The sequence below is a fragment of the Anabrus simplex genome, chromosome 1 (genome assembly GCF_040414725.1).
Source record: "Anabrus simplex isolate iqAnaSimp1 chromosome 1, ASM4041472v1, whole genome shotgun sequence".
Lineage (NCBI taxonomy): Eukaryota > Metazoa > Arthropoda > Insecta > Orthoptera > Tettigoniidae > Anabrus > Anabrus simplex.
Window position 1 is genome coordinate 1,556,143,612 of NC_090265.1, and position 23,105 is coordinate 1,556,166,716.

At 37.7% G+C, this 23,105-nt stretch overlaps 1 protein-coding gene across 1 annotated transcript in view; it reads right to left on the reverse strand.

Annotated features, from left to right (window-relative positions):
- The window catches only part of cic (Putative transcription factor capicua), a 519,891-nt gene that overhangs the window by 200,419 nt on the left and 296,367 nt on the right, over positions 1-23,105 (reverse strand). Inside the window, exons 13-14 of the mRNA XM_067138869.2 lie at positions 15,952-16,148; positions 7,679-8,448 (exon numbers count right to left, since the gene is read on the reverse strand). Of these exons, the coding sequence (XP_066994970.2) occupies positions 7,679-8,448; positions 15,952-16,148 (967 nt within the window). The remainder of the gene's footprint in view (positions 1-7,678; positions 8,449-15,951; positions 16,149-23,105) is intronic.

Genomic DNA, 23,105 nt, shown 5'->3' on the forward strand with positions numbered 1-23,105 from the left:
CGTTAGATCCTTTCTATGTTATAGGCTATAAGCCACACTTTTTCGCCAACTACTGTCGGCATCGCCAGTGTTTGCTGATTCTACCTCTACGCACACTGCCTGCTACGTGATATTGTGGCTTTCCTGTAAACGCTAAATACAAAATAATTACGATTACACTCGAACATAGTAGATGTAATAAAGCACACTGTAGACACGCCGAAGTAGGCGAAAGTGCGCAAAGTTACCCCTTCACGTTCTGGAAGACTTGTTATATCATGATGCGGAGAAATTTTGAATTTAAATCTCTCTGTAAAATACTATTTTTTCAAAATGTAAAGGTAGTTTTGAATTAAAAGTCTGAATTTCGATAACGGGACCGACATTGTTCTTCGAATTACGAATTATCCGTATTTCGAATTAAACGATTTAAATAACATGCAAAACTGTACCTCATGTTTCCGGGAACGAGAGCTGCTTCGAATTAGGTGAGATTTTGAATTAACCGATTTTGAATTATCGAGGTTCTACTGTAGCTGTTCAAAATATTGAAGAATGCAGCAAAACAGAACATCCATTAAATTATAACTACAGGAGATGCACGAGATGTACACTACACTGTAACATAACCAAACAGGGTCCCCACCGCTCGGGAAATACACGTACGGTAGGTAATTTGATCATCTGATCATCAAGACAATCATGTAGATCCACAGGCGTGGCGTTCAGCGCTCACCCGTCAGCACTTCTTAAAAATATATTAGCAACACTGTAATTAAAATTGAGGGGAGGAAGGTAAAATTGAACAATATTAGATATTATTTCTATAAACATTATATAAGTAGCCTAAACATTTTTGCAACAATCGTTTTGTTTCATCGAGTTAAATTAAACAGAGGAATGAAAACGGTACCTGTAAATGTGTATTTCTAAGTCTCTAATAAATGAAAATTTAGTTTCTTTCAAAATATTGGAAGGGGCGGGGAGGGGTAACTGCCACCCCTTTGATACCCCTGAATTATGCCTATGGCAATCTTCAAACATGGCCGTTGGAATAATGCTCATGCAGTCACAATCGACTTCCTCTCCTGGAAATGTTCTTTTACAAACTTCCTATTTTAGATAGGGTGAAGATGTCATTCATTCAACTATGCCTACATTGTTGCCATACTGATATATAATATTACAGAAAAAGAATCCATTTTGTATTTCAAAGATTTTGTTTCTATTATTAAAAACACATTGTTGAAAATATATTGATTATTTGATAATTTTGCATACTGCAACCAATTATGCAATAATTTGCAGACATACAATGCAAAATGAATGACTTTTTATTTTTTATTAAGGATTTGGATTTTCTATGCAGAAAATATAATTTTTGTAACATTTTCTGTATATTGTTAATGCCAAAAAATCTTGCCACACACTATTTTCTTTTATAACAATTTTGTCATATCGACTTAATTTGTAATTTTCTAAAGTAATGAAACTTAAATGAGCATAGCAGTACCACAGCGAGTAGAAGGAAAAGTTGCTGGGATCTGGCAGCAGACTGCATTCTTGTCACTACAGATCTACCAAACAGCCATGAGGCATGTCAGAACAACTAAGTATATGAGGCAGAAACTAAATAATATCTGTATGGTATACATTGCAATTACTGAAATGAAACACAATTGTTTCATTTCATATTCATTTACATATTATTTTATCTTTAACTAAAGGCTACTGGGAGGGCAATCTGATTAGTAAAAGTATGTTACATAAATTGAACAAAAGGATAAACCCTCACTTTAAAGCTACTAACAACTATAATAATAATAATAATAATAATAATAATAATAATAATAATAATAATAATAATAATAATAATAATAATAATAATCGTATGGCCTCAGCTACCGTTTGCAGACATTTCGAATTGACGCCATCTGGCTGTCTGCTCGTCAATTTCGATGTTCCGGTTTACTCTGTCTGCCATCTAGCGGACCTAGAGTAAACCGGATCTCTCTTGGGCGACTATGGCTGAGATTTAATTAATTTTGTCGGGTAAATACCAAATGTATCACCAGAGATCTTTTACATGCCGACATCGTACGACATGGAGTGTCGACTGGACTTTTTTCCGCCCTTCAAAAATCCGACTACCTCTGCCGGGTTTGAACCCGCTATCTTGGGATCCGGAGGCCGACACTCTACCACGGATCCACAGAGGCAGCTACTAACAACTATGAGAAAACATAATTAATTTCAAATTATACAATGAATTAAAGAAAAAAGAAAAGCCAACTCTTCAACAAGTATTATATGTACTGAACATGACCTAATACATTGAAAGTTAATTTTGAGTACAATGCAGCTGTGAAAATTAAATATTCATTAAATAAACATTCTTATTGTTGTCAGGAGTTTCATCTCCTAAATCAACAAAGCCATCAACTTTCAGTGTGGACGGGTTAAATTTTAAATATCTTCCCTCTCTCGTTATTCATAAGCTTCTTTGATTGTGTTTTTTATTTTTGGCATTCACATTCATGCCATAACTACATTTGAAACCTTTTCACTGCCTTATGAGATGCGATTCTGTAGGCAAGGGCTTAGGAGATTAAAAAAAAGTAAACTACCCCAAGTATATTCATTTGAATAAAAGATACATTTAGGACTAGAATTACTTATCTTTAGCACTGTATCTAACTTTTTTGTTCAGTTTGTAAAGAGTTAAACAGTTAATTTATTTTGGGTTCTTCTTAGATTCCTGGTTAAGTTTTTAATTTTCTTCTCCATATTTAGTATGACACGAGGGAGATTTGTTTATCATAGGTTATGAATTTCATTATGGTCCGTGTTGACAATCACTATCATAGGGTAGACAAGGGTCCACCTATTCAATACTATTAGTTATATAATTGGGACACATCCCTCCTCCAACTCCAACCATCATGCGCTATACTCCTGCTCCCTCTCAACAGTGAATCTGGTGTTGGTGTCCGTACCAAATGCACACAATTCACGAGGACCATACAGCTGTATATTAATCTCGATCTTCTAGCTACCCTTCTTTTCTCAACAATCTACTTCAAATATTTTCTTTTCAGACATTCACTTCAAACCAAATTAAACAATAGATCATTATATCTGATAAAAAGGAATACTTATTCAAGATATGAATGTTCCCCTTCAACAAACAATTACCCATATTACTATTGTAAAAACATAATTTATAAACCAAGCGGCTCGTCTATGCAGATGGGGAATACCAACTCCCAGATCAACTAAGGAACGTTTGGTTGCTGTAGGAGCGACGACATAGTTTGGCACCAACAGCAGCAGTTTTGAAGTGTCATTTGATTTCAATTTTGGATGTGTTGTTCAGACTTCATGAATGTTTTAAAATTTGGATTGTAAATTGTAACATACCAGATCATTTAATTTATTACATGTTGTATGTGAGCATTTGTTTTTGCAACTGGATCGTGGCTGAAGATGACCCAGTGTATATGGGGATTTGTTTAGGCGTAGAGGGCTGGGTATGCTAAACTATTGCAGCTAGAAATTCCTCCTCGTCAAAGGGTTCTACACGTAATTTCCGTTTAACGGACCTTTGAATCTTTAAAGGCTTTGATACACGTGTAGGGCATGACCACGTGTATACAGGTGCAAGTAGTAAGGCACAATTCTAAGCCGTTTCCAAAAAATTAATTAATGAAAAATTGCAGTGCGCTTATGTGCATGCTATGTTTGCTATGAAGACAACGAGCTCGTAGCACAGCGGCAAGAGCTCCGCTTAGTAAGCACGGGATTGCTATGGGAACCAACATCTGGATCAAATACCACCGATAGACTTTTTTTTTTCCCCTTTCAAATATTTCACATGTCTCACAAAGTAAGGTGTCTTCAATAATGTTCATTTTCAAATCAATTCCAATAAATTCATTTTTTTTTAGCAGGAAAAGGGCTCTGAAAATTTTACAGGAGCTGTTTGAAAAATTAACACTTTTATTCTCAGAATTTTGTATGACTTATTCTACCCCCCCCCCCCCCCCCCCTTTTAATTCACTATCATGCTGTTCGCGCGACGAATTACTACACAAAGTAGGATGATACTGGTCATAGAAGCAGGTGAAACAATAATTAATGTGGCATCTTGTGTAAGTGATATATGCCGTATTTTTACATTAGCATGGATTTTTAATACATCTGTTGCAAAGCAAACTTCGTTGACGTTCATGAAGGATGTCCTGTCATCGATATTTGACAGAAGTGATGAAAGGAACAAACAGTGCCTTTTATGTATAAAAGTATACATATAACAGAATATGCACAAACTTGTATAATAATAATAATAATAATAATAATAATAATAATAATAATAATAATAATAATAATAATAATAATAATAATAATAATAACAACAACAATAACAACGACAACAACAACAACAATAATAATAATATATTTGCAATGAAGGTAACCTACAACGTATGTCATCGAAAGAATTGTTTACTCCTGTACAATTTTTTCAGAACCCTTTTCCCGCTAAAAAATTATTTATTGGAACTGATTCAAAAATGAATATTATTGAAGATGATTTGTGAGAAATGTGAAATATTTGAAAAAACCGTCCATCGGCAGGATTCGATCCACCGATCCCGCCTTACAAAGCGGAGCCCTGCCACTGCGCCACGACCTCGTATTCTTCGCAAACAGCTTGCACATAAGCACACTACAATTTTTCATTAATTAATTTTTCGGAAACATGAGAATTGCACCTTACTACTTGCACCTGTTATACTCCTGGGCATGCCCTACACGTGAACTAAACATGAATCGAATCAGACCTGTTATACTCCTGGGCATGCCCTACACGTGTACTAAACACGAATCGAATCAGTCACCCATGCGCCATAGCCTCCCCTTGTCAGATAAGAGGGCATTTTGGAAATATATGTGGAACAGCACATGGCTTCAACCTTAAATAACTCTTGGAATTTTGATATTTTTCCTGTCAATAATGGATGAATGAAATTGCACACCCATGCTTTATGCTTTAGGGGTTTCTTTGCTTGGAATAGTCCTAGCCCACAGGGAGAAAAGGCTTTTCATATTTGGTCAGTGTAATGAAGGGTTGATCTGTATTTGATTCATACCTAGGTTAAAATGCCAGCACAAAACACGCTGACATCTTCACGTACACTGTATTTACGAGTATTCACTACACTTCGGAACACATAACTTCTTTTTGTGGCTATAACATCAGCAAGAATGCATGCACACCGCATAAACAGCAATTAAACTAAAGCCTGGCTGGAGCTCTTGGCGATCACAGCTCCACTCTCCGCAGTGGAGCCTCCTCACGCATCTTCATTACAATGGTAAGCACGAGGAAGAAGGCACAATTATTTTTCCACTTGCAATGGTAGTACATTGGCCTGTGTTCTCCCCTTCAATTAACATCAAATTTCCTCATTTCCAGCCAACAGTTTGACGAAGTGGACTATGTCCCTATCCCCTGCCAAAATAATGGTAAGTGCTTGAATGAAACAATGTGCTCATATCAATGTCAAATTTTTTGTAAAATTAAAAAAAAAAAATGCCAGAGAAACTTGTAACTTGTTGATAGAAGTTTTTGGGGATAACAGTCTATCTTTCACTCAAGTTTCCAAGTGGTTGGAAAAATTGTACGTAGGGGATAAAATACATTGGAGATTATTCATGTTTCAGTCATCCTTCTACAGGACATCCTTTTAAGTCAGTGAAATGAGCATTAAAGAAAAATATTTTATTAATTCTTCTTCATGGCTGTTTCCCTACTTTCTTGGAGTTGGCACACTTGACGTGGATTTGGCCCAGTTTTCCAGCTGGATGCCCTTTCTGATGCCAATCGTATGTGAAAGGATGTAATTATCATTGTGTGTTTCTATGTAAGGTGATTGTGTTGCATGCAAATGAAGAGAAGTGTATAAAGATCAAAAGCACTCAGTTCCCGAGCCAGGAGAATTAACCATACACCGTTAAAAAACCCGCCGCAGCCAGGAATCAAATCTGGAGCCCTCTGAACCAAAGCCAGTAAACGTACAATCTAGCCAAGGAGCCAGACTGCTATCAGCTGCACGTAATTTTGCTATATACCTATAACCAGGGGTTAAAAATTAAATAACTGGAAAGGAGGTTCAACCTATTCAATACTCAAAAGAAAGAAACGTAGCAATCACATTTCTATTTAAATGGGACCGGTTTCGACCTTAGTCTAGGTCATCATCAGCCATAAAAAACATGTAAAATGTTTATGAATGTTGGAGGTCAGTTTCACACTCTGTTAGGCACAAAGACACGACACCACATTCTGTCCTGCACAAAGTCACCACACTACCAATCAACATGCGAAGATCAAAAAGGCTTGAATTCGCAGACGAACAGATCTGTAGTAGAAAGCCGCCAGCTCCCGGTGACCAGCGCGGCACACTCAAGGTCACGCGCTGCGGCCAAACACCAAAGTAGAGTGGAGAACGTTTCGAAGGTCCAGGCGTGACAGGTTCATAATTACACAGTTCACACTTGAAAAGGCAAATCATAGGCGATAATCACAGTCTTTGAACACAGTCATCAAGTCACTAAGGATTATTTTCTGCTTATCTTGTTATTATAACGTCATATTACCTCAGAAAAAGTTCTTAGTTTTCACTCGAATTACTACTGTAAGTCATATACTGATGTGGCGTGAATAAAGAAATACAGTTCAATACTCGAAAAGAAATGAGTTCTGGTGATTCTACACATTAGTTTCTGTAGAAGTCCAATATCATTTGAAGTAACCTAAGTCTACACGTAATGACATATTCTGTGAACGTTAAATATTTGATATTTGCACTTCAATAAGTTCACTCGTATTATATTCTTATATTCTTAAATGTCTTTAGGATTAGACTGTAGTCGCGACGCGATGTACTAAATACAGTGCGACGTCTTTTATAATTCTGTCGGCGATATAACTTCGCGTTCCGGAAATGCGACGGCAAGTACTTTCACCGTGACTGCGCGAACATACTGTACGCGGGTCGGTCTCTCCTCTGTCTCACTCACACACATCTGTATACTCGTCCTTGTACTGGCCTGCTTGCTGGCTAGCCTTGACATATATAGATACCAGCGCTGGGAGGGGTAGCATCTCTTGGCCATGTGACCGTGAGTGCGTAATTTCTTTAGACTTTAAATTATTATAACTCAACAACCATGGGATGAATTAATTCGAAATTCACAGGGATTAACTTTTATGACGTCCGCTACGATTCAGCGTTTGTCCCGTTGAAATTGGTTAAGGCGTTGAAAAGCTGGCAAAAGAAAATTCTTTTCAAGAAATATCTCTAGGGGAGGTGAGCTTCGAGCGACAGGTGACGCCACTTGACTCCGCCTAGTGCACTCGTGGGGTCTGGCACATACTGGAACATTCTTTACATAGATGTTCGTACGTCGGTCGGATCTTTTATGCTGGAATAACGTTTCTTTCGATTGATATGGACCAGGACCTAGTCTTTCCTGGTACAGTACACTTGTTCATTGTTTGAAATCTTCTCTTTTCCCTGATTTAAAAATGTTGATTTGTCTGTTATAATTGACAGTATAGCTAAAATTTCATTTTTTTTTTTGTAAAAGTACTGAGGTTAAGTAATGAAAGAATAATGAATATATTTAATCTTACCTGATAAAGGTAACTGGAAATTTGCCTGTGGAAGATAAACATTTTGCAGGCGTCCACCTGGAATCGTCATAGATGGAACCACATAATGAACCGTTTCTGAAGTGGGTGGTGCTGTTGAAACTTGATGGTGCATAGCCTGATGATCAACTTCCACATTAATGCGCCCAGTTTTCAGAAGTAGATTAGTAAATGGTTGAGAGTCTGTAAGACTTAATGTAGCAGTTGATGGATTGAGAAAAGTGAGTGTTACTGGCTGTGGCTGATATGAAGATGATGTTTGTGCCTGGGACACTGGACTGAGGTGTTCAAAACGCTGATGAGAAGGTACTACGCTTGATGGCTGAAAGATTGTAACTGTTGTCGGTTTAGTGGATGCCCCACTAACTTGTGGTTGTGATACTGCAATTGGTTTTGGCCAATGCCTGCCATTCTCTGGGTTTGTAGACACAATATTAACCACATTTGATGGATAAGACTTAGTAGAATTGCTCACAGAAGTAACAACACTACCATTCCATGATGTGGACACACTTTCAATCCGATCTGCTGAATTTGCTTCACTAGTTTTACTTGACTGCTGCTCTGCTGGACCTTTCACAACTTTTGGAGAAACTGGCATAGACTTGAATGCTCCCCCACCAGTTGGTTGGAAACCTGACACTCCCATTGGATTGACAGGAGAATGATAAGGGTACATTACTCCAGATGCAGACTTCTCTCCAGCACCATGGTGAAACTTGTCTGCTCCCTCCATACTTCCTGATGGGAATCTGAAACAATTATATGCATTACCCCCCTAAACACAAGGAAATAACTACATCAAGAGAACATAATAATAAAACATCATCTGATACAGAAGTAACAAGGATATCCACGCATATTTCTAGCATATTAAAGCACTTTTCTTCTAATATACCACTTTGTTGAAAATATTTGTTGTAATAATGAAGAATAAGAGTAGCTTCCGTGGCTCAGACGGCAGCACGTCTGCCTCTCACCGCTGGATACCGTGGTTCAAATCCTGGTCACTCCATGTGAGATTTGTGCTGGACAAAGCGGAGGCAGGACAGGTTTTTCTCCGGGTACTCCGGTTTTCCCTGTCATCTTTCATTCCAGCAACACTCTCCATTCTCATTTCAAAGCACCTATCAGTCATTAATAAATCACTTTGGGAGTGGCAACCCCATCGAACTAATAGCCTATGTATGATTCATTCATTACATCCCTGACCCAGTCAATGACTGGAAAACAGGTTGTAGGTTTTCATTTGCAATGAAGAACAAGATAAAAGTTTTCACTTTCAGTTTTCTTTCGTCATATCCTTGAGTAAATAGGATTCAATATTGAATTCATTTTGCAATGTGCAGGGTTTTCTTGAAAATAATATTTTAAAATCGGCTTGTACATCTTGTACAAGGTTTTCTACTTCTCAGATAAATCATTAATCCCTACCCCACTCTGATTCATGAAATTTGTACTGTGATTCACAATTAGGCTATTATCTAGTCAATATATATAAGATCTTTCAAGAAGGAGTTCAGTTGCAATATGCAACTTAATGATACAAGTAAGAATCTTAAATTTATGAACAATACATTTTGAATCATCTGCAAGTGTTAAAATTAAAAATAAGATGATGTTTACGGAAATACAATATCAGGAACTTTCCAAAAATATGAACCGACTGAGAAGACTCATTATGGAAAAGTTAATAACTAAGAGCTTTTAAAAAAGCTACATATTAAACAGCCAGGATAAAGGTGTAGACAGTGAAAGCTATTAAAGAAACTGATGATGTCCATGCAAGTTATATACAGGAAAGTATACTCCACCCACACTCATGATGAAAAACAAACAAGGGAAACTAGCACACAATAATCCAGAGATTGACAAAATTCTAGAACATCCCTTTAAAGGAATTACTAAATGCTGAGGAACCAAAAGAATACTTAGAATTCGAGCCTTTTCCAAAAAATAAAACACATCTAGAAAAGTTATACCACCAGATTTCAATGAAGTAATCAAAGCGATTGGTTGGCTCAAGAACTCCAAGGCAGCAGGAGAGAATCAAGTGGTTGCAGAGCTGTGGAAGAATGCAAATAAACACTTCATAGATCTCTGGAATTCTGAAAAACTGCCTGAAGAATGGAACACAGCTATAATTCATCCAATACACAAAAAAAAAAGTGATAGACTGGATCCAAATAATTGCCGGGGGAATTCTTTACTTGATGTCACATAAGATCCTGTCTAGAATTATCCTAACAAGAATTCAGGAACAACTCAACCAAGAACTTGGAGAATATCAGCAAGGATTTCGACCTGGAAGAAGTTGTCCAAATCAAATCATCCAAATCATCAGTCATAAGTGGATCATGAAACATCAAAGAGTGAGAAACAAAAAGTTAGTCAACACTTTTGTTGACTTCAAGAAAGCATATGACAGTATCCATCGTCTTGAAATCCTCAAGGAATTTAGATTACACCAGAAACTTATCAATCTTATTGGAATTACCATTAAGAACACTAAATCCAAAGTTAAATTCAGAGGGGAGTTGTCTGAATCATTTGAAATCCGGACTGGACTTCGACAGGGTAATGGTCTCTCACCATTACTATTTAACTGCACACTGGAGAAAATCATGTGAAAGTGGACTAAGAAATGCCAACCAAACATCAAAATTGGCAAAAATATCAAACTCAATTGTCTGGGATTTGCAAATGACCTTGCGCTGCTCACAAAGCATGTGGAAAAGGCTAAACACCAAACTGTAGAACTCGAAAAAATAGCAGCAAAACTTGGACTACAAATCTCATTTGAAAAAAAGGAAATGATAGCATCCTTCACGGTTGAAACACCAAATTTCACACTGAATAATAACAAACAAATTAATATTAAATTCAAGTATCTTGGGGAGATTATTACTTGGAACTTAAATAAACAAGTATGAGTAGAAAATAGAACAACTAAACTGAAACAAGCACAACGCATCACCTGGCCAACCAACAAGAAGAAATTTTTCTCTCAATAAATGCAAAATTCAGACACTACAACTCCACCATTAAAGCTGAAGCAACCTATACTAGTGAAACACTATTCAATTTGAACACTAAATCAACAACAGATAAGTTACAGAAGACAGAAAGAAGAATCTTTAAAACAGTCATAAACAAAAAACGCCAAGTAGATGGACAATGGCGATGTTGTGTACCAGGAAACTGAGTCAATAATAGACACAATGCGGAAAAGGAGGGTTGCATATTTCTGCCACATATCAAGACTACCAGAAACCAGGATACTGAAACATCTTTTCAACTACTTTTGGAAAAGTAAAACCAAGAATAATTGGTTCAACGAAGTCCGAGATGATTTAGACGAGTTAGGCTTGACAATGCAGCAAATTGACGACCGAGATGAAAAGAGGATCCTGAGAAACAGGACTTGAGACTTAAACTAAAAACTTTTACACGCAAACAGTACACCATAACTGACGAAGAAAGGGCAGCCAGGTCGGAGAGACTGAAGAAGTTCTGGGAGCAGAAGAAGTAACAAAAGTCAAATTTGTAGCTAATACTCTAAAACTTAAATGTATATGGATGGATTGATTAAAGTGCTCCATTGTGGACATAAAAATAATTTTTTTTAAATAAATAGGAAATTAAGGACAGTAACAGAGAACAAAGAATATAATAACATCCTTTCTAATACCGTATATACGCAAATAACCCATCGATATATATTTTTCAAAACTGGTGCGGGTATAATTTGCCTCAGGTCAGTGCAGTACTCCTGAATTACAGAAATCTGGAAGTCCGTATTTTTTGGCCCACACAATACGCAAATTTGTTCCCACCAAAGCATAGAAGCATACTTTTCGTGTTATTTACATGGCGCCAGTTTAAGTAATATCAAATTTTAGATGGCCCATGTGAGTTCTTGTTATAGGTCGTTCATGGCTAAAGAAAAGCTCCACATTAATCGTGCAGCAGGAAGAGAGTACAATGAGGACAACAGTTCCATTCGTGATTGGCTCATCTTGAATGGACAAGCAGTAACTGACATCTATGTCGTGAGCAAAAAGCAAATTTTCAGAAATCAAAAACAGGAAATGCAAATATGTGACTGAAAAAATGCAGTTTGAATACGTGGTCACGGGTTAAATGTGTCGGTTGGAAGCTATAGCAAAAGAAAGAAGGTTAAAAAATATGGGCTGCAAGGCAAGTCCTGGATAGCTTACGTATTTCTGAACGAAATAACTTCAGTTTTCATATGAAAACTAGCACTGCCAGCCAATTATGAGGAAAATATAGCAAATTTCCACAGAGTTGTTATCGGTTTGAGCCAGTGAAGTGTATTTAATTCACAAATTGTTAATGCAGATCAGACATACTGTAGCAAGAAGGAGAAGAAGTCCACGCCAGTATAGCAAGTATGGCATACAGTAGCGAGAATCCTGTGGAAATGATGGTTTCATTTATACCGCTTGAAATTTTTAAAAATTAAACTGTGTAATATACTTCGGTTACAAGAACCGTTTCGCTGTAGGCTGAAGTAAACAATTGCTTAATTTTGGTACAAGGTACTAAAATGAAGTAAGAATCTGATACCGGTACTTCTCAAGATTTGTCAGCGTGCATTTCTGATTTCATAGGATTGGTTGTATGTTGACCGAATATAAAAACCGGGCTAAGTGCCAAAATCTAAGTTCTGAGATAAACAGAAAAAACATTGTCATTTTTGCAGTTTTTTATTTTTCCTTCCAAAAAAGCACAAAAAAGGTCAGAAGCGCTTACATTATAAACACTCATTAAAGGTTAACGTTACCTAAGAAATATTTTTGTTGTAATTACCTCTTTTGTCTGAACATTTTATGAAATGAGGTATGTGCCAACCCCTGTTCCATTAAAACCGGGCTAAGTGCCGTTAAAGTATCACAATAATGAAAGGAGAAAATATTTTTTAAATGAATTTTATTCAAGAAACAAACAAGAAAACTAAGTACTCAAGTCATAATAATAGTAGGCCATAAGTAAAAATTAGTGTTCTTGAAAACTTTGTTGTAGAAAAAACTAATAATTTGAAAACAATGTAGCCTAGTGTACAGTACTTTTCTTTAAGCTATAATAATTGTTATACAAATATCATCATCATCTTCCTTCCAAGTATTGGGCCATGTGACCCGTTACGGTCTTGCATTTTACTTTTTGCAAGACTTGAAAGCAATCAAATGTCCTTCCGACGGGTTGCTAGCCTGAAGGAAGTAAGACCATTGGTGGGGCTGCCACCTCTCAGCATTTCCTCCATAATGGATGTAACGGTTATACCTTTGTGACTCTGTCGACAGGGCCTCATCTGTGGGAACAGGTTTCTTCATCTCGGGAAGGTGAGGTTGGCCTTTGGGCAGGAGAGGTTATGTCATAATCATCATCCTCCTTCCAAGTACTGGGCCATGTGGCCCGTTACGGTCTTGCATTTTCTTTCCATCGCTTCATTGGACGTCCTATAGATCTCTGTCCTCTTGGTTGATAGCGTAGGATCTCCTTTGGTAGTCTTCCAGATTCCATCCTTTGAACATGACGTTTCCAGTTTTCTTGGTAATCATAGATGTAATTGATTACTGATTTCACATTCAGTCCTTTAAGCACATCTTCATTTCTTATATGATCCCATTTCGTATAGCCTGCTGTTCTGCGCATGAACGTCATTTCACTTGCTGTAATTCTGGAAATGTTTTGAGTTCTTATTGTCCATGCCTCACTGCCATAGCAAAGTGTTGGTCTGGCTAAAGTGTAATGCGTAAACGGTGTTCTTCAAACCATGGCTAATGCGTTAGTTCAGTGTAAAAAGGTTTGTTTTCTTCCTTTAGGTACAGAATCATCTTTTTCAGATTTTTCTTCTTTTCAGGCTTCAATCTTGATGTCATTCCCAACCATGGCAGTTCAAAGTTTTTTATTGTTTCATTCACAACCCCTTTTTTAAACACGTTTTTTTTGCCCATAGTTCAAAAGGCTGCTGCACTAACGTCATAAAAATCATCTTCATCCATCAAAATTGTTATAAATGTTTTTTTGTGCAAGCTGTACAGAGAAGTCTGACAACATCCAAGGGAACCTCACCTTTCTCAACTCTTTTTCTTCTTTCTATGAGACCAAAGTTTTGATCGCAGCTTAAGTAGGAGTGGCCTGGGACAACATACTTATGTTGAACCCTCATCAACATAGTTGTTAGAAACCACATATATCCAAAGAAACAATAGCATCTTATTCTTATTTTGGCCCCCACAGTTGTTACTCCATACCATCAGATTTTGTTTGTTTGTTATGTTACTATTAATGTGTCTGAATATGCAACTGGGAATTTCATTGCCTCCCCAGCCACTCAAAACCTCCTGCCAAACAAACATAAATCCCTGATTGTTGTGTGCCATGTGCAAACCCAGATTAAAACAAGACAATTATCGTAAGTAATACATTTGGCAGTGGGTTAGTGTAGGTAAAGCAAACACTTGCTGCAAGTCGACTGAAAATGTACAGGTATCACTTAAAGGAACAGCTGATTCTTTGTGATTTAATTTCATCATTTCTCTGGCTCACTCTGCTTTCCTACGGTGAATTTCCAGTGAAGTTTGGTGTAGTTCCTTGTTCCTCTGGTCATCTTGTATTTTGTTGTGCAACAAATCACAAGTATTGCACATGTCTTTTCTTGGTTTCCAAAATCTTAGGTTTGGAAAGTATTTTCTCACTGTTTCTAAGTAAAACCGGTAATGAAATGCAGTATCATGTAAGTACAAAACCAGTCACATGGCGCTTGGCACATACCCCGGATTTTGATAAATGGTAGGTGGCACTTAGACCCATGTGAATTATTGCGGTTTAAGTTTGAACTACTTGCAGACTGAATATCACATAGCCCAGTTTTTACTGCACAGGCATACGCACATAGCCCACGTTTTAGCAATAAAATGGAATTTGATTGTTTTGGCACTTAGCCTGGTTTTTATATTCGGTCGACATATGGTCTCATGTGTTTATTACAAATGATTTAGTGAACATTATTTTTCTTTCATTGGTATTTATACACCGCAGCGTTTATAGTGCATACAATTGATCATTAACAATCGACTCATGGCTCCAAACTAACATGCAAGTTCAAACAAAAGGGGAGAACACGTTTTCGTGATAAGTACATATATAACATGGCTGATAGCAGTCATTAGTTTGTTAAAAAGTAAAGGCTGAAGTAAGCAATTGCTTAATTTTGGTACTAGGTACTAAAATGAAGTACGAATCTGATACCGGAATGAAGTAAGAATCTGATACCGGTATTTCTTAAGATTTGGCAGCATGCATCTCTGATTTCAGAAGTTTGGTTATATAGTCTCGTGTGTTTAAATTTCAGAAAGGCTGTTCCCAAGTATATTTTTAGTGAAAAGGCGATCATTACTTTACTGAGGCCTGAAGTATGCTTACATGATAAATGCATGCTGAAGTTAGGTTAAATGACTCTGTTTGAGTAATAAAAATAAAATGTTTGTCACAGAAACCTCAGGAGTGATACTATTTACATTTTTAAGAATGGAATTGAACATGTGCATGCACATAGTATTGGAATTAGAAAATTACTAACAAGTAAGCCGCAGTACGTAATTGATCCGAAAAACTTCCGAGAAGTTTTGAACGAACTGATTATTGTTTCAAACAGATTTTGATGCCTTTTTAAAATATACATCTTTTTCGAATTTTATGAAAAATTGGATACAATGACAGTCTGCTAAAGCAAATACTTTTTCTGCCATTATGAATTCTTGCTATAAGAGATTATATTGTATTAATATTTAACAACACTATGTATACAATAATTAAAAGTTAAGGACCAGGAATTATTCAACGGCAGGGGATTACTTGCGTATATAAGGTAATTAGAGTATTCATAACTCATTTTTCCATTTTCATAGATCTTTACATTAGGCTTATCAACTGCTGGACACACCTGCCTAATTTCATAGCATATTAAGCCTCTAACTTTGCTTGTCAGATATGATCCATTGAGTTCTTTAACGAGCAATATCAGTATCTTTAACAGTTTCTTCCATGTACCATCAACGACTGTGCTGAACTTTGCAGCGTTCACATGTTCCACAGAGACCAGACGGATGAAGCTCAATCTAGTACACTGGTATTCATAAAGCTGACTCTCTAACAATAATAAAAGAACCTAATTAATTCTAAACAAAAGTTCCAATTGGTACAACTATGGGAAGACAAAAACATACCTAGCTTTGATCGGCTTGGGTCGACAGGTTACTTCACCCGAGCTTGTCTTGATGCCCGACACTGGACTAAACCTCTGTTGTGGAAATGCTTTATTTTCTATCAATGGTTCAACATCACTTTGTGACTCAGAGTCTGAATCAGTCACTTTCTCTTTGCATTTGAGATCAATTTCTGGGGCAGCATCCTCACAAATAACCTGAAAAATAGGACAATAATATATATATATACCCATGTTCATAAAAAAACAGAACACCTTGAAAGACTAGATAGGAAGTTCATATTCACAGGCTATGTTCGTTAGTATGTCCTGCAGAAACGATTAGGATTTCAGTCACCTAGTAGGCACTGGGTCCTCCATGGGCACTGATAACTTGTTCCATGCGTGATGGCATCGACGCGTATAAGGCGTGAATGGCGTCCTGGGGTATAGCCATCCACGCTGCATTCACCTGCTTCCACAGTTCATCTTTGGTGGTTGGCAACGAGTCACAGTGCCGCACCAGTCGTTTCGCCATATCCCAAACATTTTCGATTGGTGACAAGTCCGGTGATCGGGCGGGCCAGGCCAACAGTCTGACATCCTGTGACAACAAGAAGGTATTTGTTCGTGCAGCAACATGTGGTCGTGCATCGTCCTGCTGAAATACGGCAACTGGGGTGTCATGCAGAAAGGGTATGGCTACGGGTCGCAGGATGTCATTCATGTAGGTCAAACTGGTAACAGTGCCCTGGACACACACCAACTGTGATTTTTGTTTGTACCCAATAGCACCCTACACCAGAAGGCTTTGAGTTGGCGCTGTATGTCTTGCGCAAATGCAGTCAATGTGATACCTCTCCCCCTGTCAGCAGCAAACCAAAATGCAGCCATCATTCTCAACAAACAGAACCAGGATTTATCCAAAAACACAATCTGCTGCCATTCCTGTCCCCAGTGACGTTGTTCCATACACCATTGCAGTCTAGCATGTTTATGCACATTAGACCCATCTCGTTGCGTTCAACGGCCTTCTGTGAACCATTCTGTACACACCCGTTGCACTGCCAACACACTTCATCCCACACGAGCAGCAATTTCCCGGATGAATGCATCACGTCCTCCCATGCCAATAATGCACCCTCTTTCAAACTCACTCATTTGATGGTATGGTTCTCGCATACGTCTGGGACGCATCCTGCACATCTGCTCAAGTCACACAGATCCATTACCTTTGGTTAAAGCGACAACGAAAGCCGCAGGCACATTTTACCAGTCAGTGGTGGTGCACTGAGATATCGATGTGGACCTTGAACCTGAGGGCCGACATGGTTCAAGTACTAATCATTTCTTCAAAACATACGAGTGTACATGTCCTGTGAATGTGAACTTCCTTGAAAGACTAGTCTTTCAAGGCGTTCTGGTTTTTATGAACATGAGTGTATATATAAATTCATATTTAGTAAATCAATCAATCAAAACCAATCTGCATTTAAGGCTGCCATCCTGGTGAAAGGTTCCCTATCGACTGTTTACCTATTTTTTTGTTAAACTATTTAAAGTTATTCTAAAACCTAATTTCTCTTACTATAAATGAATATTTGCACCCATTTGTCCTCTTGAATTCCAAATTTGTCTTCATATTGTGATCCTTCCTAGTTTTAAAAACTCCATTCAACCTTATTCGTCTACTAATGTCATTCTAGACCTTCTCTAAAATGACACCTCAGAACATACTGTTTATCTATCACTGTGAGGTTTTTCAGTCTGTAGAAACTAATTAAGGATAAATACAACACGAAAATATCTGAAAAAGAAAAAGAAAACATTAATAACAATTATACCTGAAAAATGTAACCTAATTTATTTTCTATACTCCTCGTGGAGGAAAGGGCATCCAGGAAAGCTCTCCATTCAGTACGTTCTGCAGCCAGGTCTCTGTCATCCCATGTTTTTCCAATTCCAATCAGTTTCTCTCTAACTGTTTGCCTCCAAGTGTTCCTATGTCTTTCACACTTCCTCTTTCTTATTAGATTTCATTCCAAGACTGATTTTTCAACTGCCCTGTCCTGCTTTCTTTGTGTGTGTTATCCATCTCAATTTCCTTTCCTTTATTTCCACATCAGTGGGTTTCTGGTTGATCTGCTTCCACAAGTTTTCATTTATGATCACTTCAGGCCATTTTATATTGGTGATATGCCGCAAACAGTGATTCCCAAACCCTTGGAATTGGTGTGTGATCTGTTTAGTGAACTTTCATGATTCACAGCCATAATTAAGAACAGACTTCAAGTTGGTATTGAAAAGTTGAATCATGGCTTTTTGTGAGAGGTTACTGTTCTTTCAAAACAGTAAAACAAATGAGCTGTTTACTTTCCATATTCAAGCCTTGAAATCTTCCTCTGCACCACCAGTCTTCATCCTTGTACTGCCTAGGTAGAGAAAAGAATTAACATCCTCTATTTGCTTGCCAGATATGGTGAACTAGTTGTTTACAGTACCATTGATTCTTGTCTCCATTGTCTTTGCAGCATTTATTATAAGCACGGCAGCTGCTGCTTCTTGTTCTACGTTTCCCCTCAACTGCCTTCCTCCTCACTCGATCTAACATGAGAGACAACAATGTAGGAGAGAGGACACAATCTTGATAAAAAAGAGAGGTGATTGAGGCGATTGTGACCGGCTTGGTTCTGTTTCCTTCGTGAACAATTTGACATTCACATTCATCATACATCTCACGGATACATACATTACATACATTATCATTATAGACTGTTATGCCTTTCAGCGTTCAGTCTGCAAGCCTCAATTTACTAAACGTCGCCACAATCCTTTATTTGTAACTAGTGCTGTGGCCTCATTTAGTTCTATACCTCTTATCTTTAAATCATTAAAAACTGAGTCTAACCATTGTCGTTTGGTCTCCCTCTACTCCTCTTACCCTCCACAACAGAGTCCATTATTCACCTAGGTAAAATATCCTCCTCCATTCGTCTCACATGACCCCAACACCGAAGCCGGATTATGCGTACAGCTTCATCCATTGAGTTCATTCCTAAATTGGCCTTCATCGTCTCATTCTGAGTACCCTCCTGCCATTGTTCCCACCTGTTTGTACCAACAATCATTCTCGCTACTTTCAAGTCTGTTACTTACAACTTATGAATAAGATATCCTGAGTCCACCCAGCTTTCACTCTCATAAAGCAAAGTTGGTCTGAAAACAGACCGATGTAAAGATAGTTTCGTCTGGGAGCTGACTTCCTTCTTACAGAATACTATTGATCGCAACTGTGAGCTCACTTCATTAGCTTTACTACATCTTGATTCAGTCTCACTTTTTATACTACCTTCCTGGAAGAATACACAACCGAAATACTTGAAATTATCAACCTGTTCTAGCATTGCATCACCAATCTGACATTTAATTCTGTTGAATTTCTTACCTACTGACATCAATTTAGTCTTCAAAAGGCTAATTTTCATACCATACTCATTGCACCTATTTTCAAGTTCCAAGATATTTGACTGCAGGCTTTTGGTACAATCTGCCATTAAGACCCATCAGCATAGGCCAGACTGCTTACTACATTTCCACCTACCTGAATCCCTCCCTGCCATTATATACCTTTCAGCAGATGATCCATGTAAACTACGAACAGCAAAGGTGAAAGATTACAGCCTTGCCTAACCCCTGAACCAAGTACACATTCTACTGTTCAGAAAGGTTTCCCTGCTGCTTGACCTAGCCTTTCCAGGTTATTACCACAATCTTCCCACAACTTCTTTTTGGATTCAACAACTATTTATTTCACTCTGTTTCTTTCATTTACGTACAAATCCCTGTCTGCCTCGGCCCTTGTTTGGAGTCATTTCTGATAAGCCTTCTTATTATGTTTACAAGCTGCTTTCACTTCACCATTTCCAGCAAGATGTTCGCCTTTTCCCATCTTTACAAACAGTTGTTCCTAGGCATTCCTTTGCTGTTTCTACTACAGCATTCATGTATGCCACCCATTCTCTTTCTATATACTGAACCTGCTTACTGTCTACTGTTCGAAACTTCTCACTAGTCATACCAATGTACTTCTGCCAAATTTCCTTGTCCTGGAGATTTTCTACCCTTATTTGTTTGCAGACAGATTTCACTTTCTCTACCCTAGGCCTAGAGATACTTAGTTCACTACAGATCAGATAGTGGTCTGTATCATTGAAAAATCCACAAAAAAACTCTTACATTCCTAACAGATTTCCTGAATTCAAAGTCTGTTAAGATATAGTTTATTATGGATCTGGTACCCCTAGCCTCTCATGTGTAGTGGTAAATAGCCTTATGCTTGAAAAATGTATTCGTAACTGCTAAACCCATACTAGCACAGAAGTCCAGCAAACGCTTCCCATTCCCATTAGCTTCCATATCTTCCCTACATTTACCAATCACCCTTACGTATCCTTTAGTTCTATTTCCAACTCTCGCACTGAAATCACCCATTAGCACTATCGTATCCTTGCTGTTGAGCCTGACTAAGATGTTATTCAATGCTTCATAAAACTTCTCAATTTCATCCTCATCTGCACCCTCACATGGTGAATACACTGAGACAATTCTCGTCCTAATCCCTCCAACTGCCAAATCTACCCACATCATTCGCTCATTTACGTGTCTAACAGAAACTGTGTTGCGTGCAATGGTATTCCTGATAAACAGCCCTACCCCATACTCTGCCCTTCCCTTTCTAACACCCGTCAAGTACACTTTATAATCTTCTATCTCTTCCTCATTATCTCTCCTTACTTGAATATCACTTACTCCTAACACATCCAGATGCATCCTCTTTGCTGACTCAAGCCAGTTCTACTTTCTTTCTTCCATAAGCCCCATTAATATTGATAACTTCCCATCGAATTTCATTTCGTTCTCCAAGTTGTTTCCAAGGAGTCCCTCGCATGTCAAATGGGAATGGGACTCCGTTACTCCCATAGGTCCGAGGCTTGCTTAAAATGTCCTGAGCACGGTAAATTCACGAAGCAGGATGCTACTCTACTTACACATAGTCCAAGTGAGGATCTCTCCTCTAACGAGGGCCATGACTCGGAATATGTCCAAGATGCTCACTCCCATTCCATGGCAACTGGTATCCCGACTCTCAGGACCACTTACTAGGCCACTCAACCATTGCCCATGGTTCAGGAACTAGGACGTGACTACAGTAACTCTCCTGGGTTATGTTCAAAATTTTATCTGGAATGCTGCATTCACTGAGCATATTCCACATTGCATTCCAGTTCACTGAGCCAAATACTTTTAAAAATCCACAAAGGTGAGATATAGTGGGTTTGCCATTCTACATTTCATTCTAGAATGATGCAAAAAAGATTGTTTATAAGATACAGCTGAGATTTTTGCAGAATCCAGCTTGTTCTTTGCACAAATTGTCATCGACTGTGTCTGATTCGAATGAGAATGATTCTCGATAGTAATTTGAAGGTGATGGAGAATAGCGTGATGCGTCTCTGGTTGTTGCAATCTGCAGTAACACCTTTCTTTGGTATCTTTACGATTAGTCCTCTTTCCAGAACTTTGGCAATTTCTTTACCGGCCATACCTTTTCAAAATTTGGCTTCAGTAGACTGACCGAGATTTCGGTATAGACTTTGAGAATTTCTGGAGAAAAAGATGTCATTTAATTGAAAACAAAATGACATGCTTCGTTCTTGAAAGAACATAAACAGGTTCTATCAAATCACACTTTAATTTTTTAAATTTTTATGAATTGATGAATATTATGAACAAGTGGAAGGACATATATGTTAAAATTCTGTGTACAACTTCCTAGTAACCCATTAATGATATGGATGCACTCCTGTGCTTCCTCTTTCTCAATAGACCATCTAGGACTGCAATGCATTGTCTCTGGCATCATGCCAGCAGGCTTGTTTACCAGTGACTACCCATAACATCATACTCCAGTAACGATATTGGTTTTCGATGAACTATACTTGTAGTCTGTTGTTGTTTATTTAACGTATGATAAATTTAATATTATATACAAAATATGTACAAACCATCTCGTTCATAATTAAAGTTCCATATCAAAGTTTAAGAGCCAGAGAAAAACATTGCTTAAAACACCATGTAAGTCCTCCATAGAGCCTCTATAACCATATATAAGACATTCAAATGCAATACGATCCATTATCTGCTCCTCTTCTCTGCATTCACAATTTGTAAAATCTTCCACCCTTCCCCTGGACAAGGTGGCTCCACATCTACCTTGGCCAATCCTAACTCTAGTCCATTACCATTTGTCGTAGGTACGACATTGTAATTGGTGTAAAACCTTCAATTAGCAAGTTTAATATATTTTAATTATACTTTATTTAATGCTACATTATTTTTTATTAAGTGTTAAACATGACTAGTATATGGTTTCCCTGTAAATATGTAGTATAAAATTGTATAACCTCAAATACGTATTGTGTATAAGTTTAACCTCAAAATCCATATAGTCGAAACCAATAGAAAATTCCATAATGTTCGTATGTTAGACTTATTGTACTATAATTTGGTATAGGTGAAAGGTTCTGGAACCTTACTGTAAGGTTTTATTATCCAGATACATGTAGAGACATTACGAATGTTGTAGATATTTCCATAGGTATTTGTAAATAGCAGACGAATGTTCGAGTATCCATTCGACTAGCTGGTCGATCGATGTTTCAAGTGTGTTCCATTTGAGTGTTGTAAGAACTCTTCCAGAAGTCGATCATTCTAGATGGTTGATCGAATGGTATATATATCAAGCTGTCAGTCAGTGAAGTTAGTTCTCAGTTCTTAGTTCTTTAGGACTCAGGCAAGTGATGGACTGGGAGTGACTGTTGGGCTCCGAGGTGGAGTCAAGAGTATGGGACTCGAGTGAGTGAGGCAGTGAATTCAAGAGAGCACATGTTATAGTGTGCGAGTCAGTGTTGTTGATATCTGTACTTGTCAGAATCGACTTCAGGGTACTCCGCTAGTGAGTGTTGTATATAGTGTAATTTGCGACTGTGTATAATTGTTGTGATGTACAGTGTAAATAAAGTAATTTACATAAGGAAGTGAACGTGTTCTCGTGTGATATTTATTTACGTAAAATAAAATAGCAGCATAGAACAAGAAATTGGCGACTGTGACAGG